At 46.2% G+C, this 7,339-nt stretch overlaps 1 protein-coding gene across 1 annotated transcript; it reads left to right on the forward strand.

Moving 5' to 3' along the window:
* Positions 1-364: 364 nt before the first annotated feature.
* Positions 365-6,762, forward strand: LOC149443102 (uncharacterized). Its single transcript, XM_089655847.1, has 8 exons — positions 365-1,411; positions 1,498-1,621; positions 1,737-1,834; positions 2,012-2,239; positions 2,320-2,526; positions 2,606-2,812; positions 3,080-3,218; positions 5,313-6,762. Exons 1-8 carry the CDS (start codon positions 1,235-1,237, stop codon positions 6,374-6,376), a joined length of 2,244 nt encoding a protein of 747 aa, XP_089511973.1. The 5' UTR covers positions 365-1,234; the 3' UTR covers positions 6,377-6,762.
* Positions 6,763-7,339: the final 577 nt, after the last annotated feature.

Here is a 7,339-nt window from a genome sequence, read left to right on the forward strand (position 1 = left end):
GTGCGGTTATGCGCTTACCACAGATACATACAATACGGGCATTGTATGTAAATCATCAGCAACAGGTCATCATGGTCTGGTCAGCAGCATGAGCAGGATCTGGTCACGTCAGGACATCAAGGCCTGGTCAGCAGTATGAGCAGTAACTGGTTACCATAGCGGGTATTCAGGGATGGTGGTGCACACCTTTCCAGGGGTCCTCCCAGACTCACCAGTGGGTCCAACGTTGTCCAGACATCCAATAGCTCCTTATTCCAGATCACCACCTTACGGTATGTCATATTTCATATCCAACCGTTCAACAGATGCATCTGCATATTACTCTGCAGCTGCTAAATGCACCGAGAATAAGTTATGAACCATGACATCAAATGTGAGGATTTTTGGTCATAGCTTGGGTCTCTGCCTGCAACACCTGCCCAAATGAGGCGATTGGTTCTCTGCTTCAGGGAGACACCCTGTGGAGTTCCTAGAAAAAGGTAAGCTGAGCTAAGTTGAAGTTGAAGAACCTCCCTTTTAACATCAGAACTAACTTTGGGAGATAGGACCCTTTTGGCTCTGAAACCTGATCTGCTTAACCCAAGGCTGACGGCAAGTACTTTAACCCTCTAAACATCTTTCTGTTATCCCTTTGCTGTGTTATTTCTCTGTGTGTATATATATATAAATATATTGGCTACATCTTTTTTTCTGTAAATATTTTTATTGCACCCTTTTGACCTTTTAGTAATAAATCTTACTTTCTGAAAGTGTTGAACTGTTTCTAAAGCTCTTTAATGCAAACTAAGAACCCCTGCCTCTGAAGAGCGCTACTGTGTGTGTTTTGAACTTCGGTATATCGCTGTCTGCGGTGACAGTGGTATACCAACGATTATTGAAACATCATAGTGTTATTGCTGATATCGCCGAGTTTCCTCTTTCTCTGTACAAAAAGGAGGTGGTGGCAGTGTGAAGGGTTAATTGCGTAATTAACCTGACCCAGTAACAGTCGCTCCCAGGCTGCAGGTACATAGCTTGCGGTCCATTAGCTGGAAAATCTTTGTGCAGGGTGCAGCTGGGCGTGGAATTGTTATGCACGTGACATCGCGGTTTTAGATTGGCTAGTCCTTCGGTCACGAGTTTGGTGAGAAGGGCTGGGGTCTGACGCCATGATCGTCACAGAGCTGACCATAGAAGCGAGGGATGATGGGAGAGTGAGATTTATCTTTGTATCACATAGAACTGTACAGGAGTCATGAAGAAATCTACCGACAATGAGGCCAGAAGGAGATCTCATTGTATGACCACAAGATCCTCAAGAATCCAGAATCCCATCACCATCCCCCCACCTCCATCCCTGATCTCTACAAGACAGAAAACACAAAGAATTCTAGAAGTCACCAAGAAGATGATGGAGCTGCTGACAGGAGAGGTGAGCGGTGCTGGGAATTCTGGGACATTCTCCAGTAACAGACAAGGGATGTGTCTGGATGGTGACTGTATCATTGTGTGTGTCAGGTTCCTATAAGGTGTCAGGGTGTCACTGTCTATTTCTCCATGGAGGAGTGGGAGTATTTAGAAGGACACAAGGACCTCTACAAGGACGTCATGATGGACAATCAGCTGCCCCTCACATCACCAGGTAAGAGGAGACTTTATTGGAAAGGAGAGAGCAGTACGGAGGCTCCACCTAGATCCCCCATCATTGATAAACACATAGAAACAATGGATTCAGTCAGTGTGTGTGTTTCCTACAGATGGATCCAGTCATGGGAACCAACCAGAGAGATGTCCCCGTCCTCTGTATTCTCAGGATTCCACACAGGAAGGTCCCACCATCCCTCACCATCATCAGGTAGACGGATCCAGTCATGGGAACCCACCAGTGAGATGTCCCCATCCTCTGGATTCCACACAGGAAGGTCACACCATCCCTCTCCATCATCAGATGAGGAACAATCACTGATAGTATCATTAGGATCTGTACATTATCTGCATTGTTACCATTGATGTCATTTTATTTTATATTCAGAGTGGAAACCTGAGAGATTCTACATTTGAGGTTAAAGAAGAGTATAAACAGGAGGAGGATGAGGATGGGGGGATGGAGGAGTCAGAGCTTCCAGAAGGACACAAAGATCTGTACCAGGACACCATGGTGGAGTCATCCAGCTACAGGAACCCACCAGAGAGATGTCCCTGTCGTCTGTATTCCCGGGATTCCACACAGGAAGATCACAACTATGCAGAACATGATCAGGTAGATGTGTATAAATCATAACTATTAGTGATTGTTCCTCAAGGGTGTTTGTTACATTGAATTTCTTTTTGAATGCTCAGAGTGGAATCCTCAGGGATGATAATATTGATGTTAAAGAAGAGTATAAAGAGGAGGATGAGGAGTATGGAGTGATGGAGGAGTTTTCAGAAGGACAAAAAGATATGATGGAGCCACCTAATACCAGGAACCCACCAGAGAGATGTCCCCGTCCTCTGTATTCCCGGGATTCCACACAGGAAGGTCACACCATCCCTCACCATCATCAGGTAGATGAGGAACAATTATTGGTAGTTCTGATTTATACATAGCATGTTTGTTACAATGAATGTTTTATTATATATTCAGAGTGGAATCCTCGGTGATGATAATATTGATGTTAAAGAAGAGATAAAAGAGGAGGATGAGGAGTATGGAGTGATGAAGCAGCTTTCTGAAGAGCACAAGAATCTCTATGAGGACATCATGATGAAGCCATCAAGCTCACCAGAGAGATATCCTCTGTATTCTCGGGATTCTACATTGGAAGACCACAACTATGCACACAATTACAAGGTTGGTTTGATGGAGGATCTAGGCCATGAAAGGGACTCAGCCATGCCAGACAATGTGTGGATCCTACAAGATGGCATTCTTTCTGTGGTCTTGCATTATTCAACTGGCTGAAAACCCGAATTCCCAAAACACAAATTTTTTTTGCCTAGTCAGTAGATAATGTAGTTATAACCTAAATCACATTGTGTGAACCTCTCAATAATGCATCCTCAATCAGTTGTACAATCACTTTAAATCTGATATTTTCCAACCCTTCTCTTTATGTAGAGTGGAGATCCAATCGATATAGAATTTGAGGTGAAATCAGAAGAAGAGGCGTATGTGAGGGATGATCAGCAGTCTATGGAGGAGGATGGAATAACGGGGACATTTATAGAGGAGGACACTCCTACAGAGATCAGCACAGGTGGGTCATGAACACTAAATCCATTCCTCCACCCATACTGCTCACTGATTGGTCCAGAGTAGGGCGGGGTGATATTGTCCTGTAGAGTGTTTCCTGAACTCCAGTCACTCCTTAATCCCTACAACCCCGCACTGTGGATGCCACTTATCCGCATTCCAGGCCCTTCCTGCCTTGCACCGCACTTTTCCTTGCCTTTCCTTTCCTGGATTCTTTTCTTTGCTTCCTTGTACCAGTCCAGCTGTAGCCTGCACTCCTGGAGCCCACCGCCATCCAGCGTACAGACTGTACGGAGGGGCCACCATCTCCATCCATTCATGATTGGAGCTCAAACTGTTATGATAATGGGGGAGGAGCCAATAGTCCAATGATGGGGGAGGAGCCAATACCCCAACGATGGTGGTCTTCAGGGTGGGGGAGGAGCCTATACCCCAACGATGGTGTTCTTCAGGGTGGGGGAGGAGCCTATACCCCAATGATGGTGGTCTTCATGATGGGTGAGGAGCCAATACCCCAATGATGGTGGTCTTCAGGGTCAGGATGAGAGAGAAGCCTATACCCCAATGATGGTGGTCTTCAGGATGGGGGAAGAGCCAATACCCCAATGATGGCGGTCTTCATGATGGGGGAGGAGCCAATACCCCAATGATGGTGGTGTTAAGGTTGGGAGAGGAGCCAATACCCCAAAGATGGTGGTCTTCAGGATAGGGGAGGAGCCAATACCCCAATGATGGTGGTCTTCAGGGTCAGGATGAGAGAGAAGCCTATACCCCAATGATGGTGGTCTTCAGGATGGGGGAAGAGCCAATACCCCAATGATGGCGGTCTTCATGATGGGGGAGGGGCCAATACCCCAATGATGGTGGTCTTAAGGTTGGTAGAGGAGCCAATACCCCAAAGATGGTGGTCTTCAGGATAGGGGAGGATCCAATTCCCCAATGATGATGGTCTTCATGTTGGAGGAGGAGCCAATACCCCAACGATGGTGGTCTTCAGGATGGGGGTGGAGCCAATACCCCAATTATGGTGGTCTTCAGGGTCAGGATGAGGGAGGAGCCTATACCCCAATTATGGTGGTCTTCAAGATGGGGGAGGGGCCAATACCCCAATGATGGTGGTCTTAAGGTTGGTAGAGGAGCCAATACCCCAAAGATGGTGGTCTTCAGGATAGGGGAGGATCCAATTCCCCAATGATGGTGGTCTTCATGATGGGGGAGGATCCAATACCCCAATGATGGTGGTCTTCATGTTGAAGTAGCCAATACTCCAAAGATGGTGGTCTTCAGGATAGGGGAGGAGCCAATACCCCAATGATGGTGGTCTTCATGTTGGAGGAGGAGCCAATACCCCAACGATGGTGGTCTTCAGGAAGGGGGAGGAGCCAATACCCCAATGATGGTGGTTTTCAGGGTCAGGATGAGGGAGGAGCCTATACCCCAATTATGGTGGTCTTCAGGATGGGGGAGGAGCCAATACCCCAATGATGGTGGTCTTCAGGATAGGGGAGGAGCCAATACCCCAATGATGGCGGTCTTCATGATGGGGTAGGATCCAATACCCCAATGATGGTGGTCTTCATGTTGGAGGAGGAGCCAATACCCCAACGATGGTGGTCTTCAGGAAGGGGGAGGAGCCAATAACCAAATGCATGTCTTCAGGAGTAGGTTGGGGAAGGAGTCAATACCCCAATGATGGTGGTCTTCAGGATCAGTCCAGTCTTCATCTTGGTTGTTCTTACCCCATCCTCACTCTCTGACCTCTGGTGGGGCTCAGCCCCGCTGTTCTTCATGACTAAATCATGGACTAAATCAGGAAGTGCAGTACTTCTTGTGTTGGGAAGATGGCGATGAGGGATAGAGGGATCCCCTCATCACTGTCCCTCCTATAAAAGACAGTTCTGGTTGTTTTCTCACTCTCTGACTAAGGTCCATGAATAAAGAAATGACCTGGTAGGAGATCAGAGGAGCCATTTCCTAGTTCCCTTGAGGGTGGAATTGTAAGCTCCTCAGAGACCAAGCTGCCTGATGTGGGCGGAGTCCTGGTTTGGGGGAACCAATCAGCTCCTTTCTAGTAATCCTCTTTGTCTTTGTATTTTAGTCCATGGCCGGGAGATAAAGAAAACCTCCGAGGATTGTCTCACTTTGTCTCCAGACTGGAAAGTAGAAGATGAGGACATCACACAGAATCCAGAAGACCTCACCATCTTGTATATCTTTGTGGTGCCCTATATTGTGAATGTACCATCGGATTCCTCGTACCCTGAGGAACCTCAGACTGTGCAGGACCAGGCCGTCCTTCCAACAGAGAAGAGGTTCTCCTGTACTGAGTGCGGGAAGCGTTTCCGTTATAACTCCCGTCTTAGCGTTCATAAAAGGTCTCACACAGGTGAGAAGCCATTTTCCTGTCCTGAGTGCGGCAAATGTTTTTCAGATAAGTACTATCTTTATCATCATCAAAGATTGCACACAGGTAAGCATCCATATTCCTGCCCTATTTGCGGGAAATTTTTTTCAAGTAAGTCTCGTCTTTCCATACATCAGAGGCTGCACACTGGGGAGAAGCCTTTTTCCTGTCTTGAGTGCGGAAAATGTTTTGTACAAAAATCAGACCTTGTGAATCATCAGAGATCTCACACGGGGGAGAAGCCGTATTTTTGTTCTGAGTGCGGGAAATGTTTTTCACAGAAGTCAAATCTTAACAGCCACCAAAGGTCTCACATAGGTGAGAAGCCGTATTCCTGCTCTGAGTGCGGAGAAAGTTTCGTACAAAAATCAGAGCTTGCCACACATCAAAGATCTCACACGGGGGAGAAGCCGTATTTTTGTTCTGTGTGCGGGAAATGTTTTTCACAGAAGTCCAATCTTAAAATCCACAAAAGGTCTCACATAGGTGAGAAGCAGTATTCCTGCCCTGAGTGTGGAGAAGGCTTCGTACAAAAATCAGAGCTTGCCACACATCAAAGATCTCACACGGGGAAGAAGCCGTTTTCCTGTCCTGATTGCGGGGAATGTTTTTCGAAGAAGTTCTATCTTTCCATACATAAGAGATCTCACACGAGAGATCCATGTCCTCAGGATGAGAATTGCCCATCACAGAAGTCCTCTGCTTACAGTCATCTGAGATTGGACACGAAGGAGAACGAACTTTCCTGGTCTGACTGAGGGAATTGTTCCTCACTGAAGACCTGAGTGCGGGAAATGTTTTTCAGAGAAGTCGAGTATTTCCAAATATCAGAGATCACACACGGGGGAGAAGCCACGTCCCTGTCCTGAGTGCAGGAAATGTTCCTCTTTGAAGTCCCGTCTTCTTGTACATCAGGGGCCCCACACAACCCTGGAGGTGTATTAGTGCCTTGAGTGCGGAAAATTGTTATAACAATGGAACACGTTGTGTATTGTACGCCAATCAATAATGACTCCGCCTCCACATTCCAGACTGGGGATCTTCCCGACCAATTGGATTTCTGCCTTTACTCTCTCCGGATTCTATGACTGCAATCTTGTCCAAAGTAAAATTCTAATAAAAACTTTATTGAATGAACAATTAATGGTGAGTGTCGGTGCGATGATGGAAAACTGCAGTACCTACACATTGCTCCTAGGTGGCGCTTTACAAGTCTTTACAGGTCATCAGTTTAGTGTTGATTGTGAATATTGGGTGTAGGATTATCGCTCTCATTCCAGCCTGGGAATATGTAACCTGCAGCACAACCGACGTCTTCATACAGCGGGGAAATGAGGATTTGATCCCCTGCAGATTGTGTAGGTTCGCCCACTTACAGAGAAATGAAGGGTCTATAATTGTTATCATCGGTGTACAGGTGAAACTCAAAAAATGAGAATATGGTGCAAAAGTTCATTTATTTCAGTGCAGAATTTAAAAGGTGAAACTAATATATGAGATAGACTCATTACATGCAAAGCAAGATAGTTCAAGCTGTGATTTGTCATCATTGTGATGATTATGGCTTACAGCTCATGAAAACCCCAAATCCACAATCTCATAAAATCAAAATATTGTGAAAAGGTGCAATATTCTAGGCTCAAAGTGTCCCACTCTAATCAGCTAATTAAGCCATAACACCTGCAAAGGGTTCCCGAGCCTTTAAATGGTCTCTCAGTCTG

The sequence above is a fragment of the Staurois parvus genome, unplaced genomic scaffold (assembly GCF_062004578.1).
Source record: "Staurois parvus isolate SC_StPar_1 unplaced genomic scaffold, SC_StPar_1.0 ptg000874l, whole genome shotgun sequence".
In the NCBI taxonomy this organism is placed as follows: Eukaryota; Metazoa; Chordata; class Amphibia; order Anura; family Ranidae; genus Staurois; species Staurois parvus.

Bases quoted from the DNA above. Each gene is read 5' to 3' on its own strand.
- LOC149443102 (XM_089655847.1), top strand. From the start codon at position 1,235: ATGAAGAAATCTACCGACAATGAGGCCAGAAGGAGATCTCATTGTATG. The intron at 1,412-1,497 runs GTGAGCGGTGCT...TGTGTGTGTCAG, and splicing joins TGGAGCTGCTGACAGGAGAG to GTTCCTATAAGGTGTCAGGG. The intron at 1,622-1,736 runs GTAAGAGGAGAC...TGTTTCCTACAG, and splicing joins GCTGCCCCTCACATCACCAG to ATGGATCCAGTCATGGGAAC.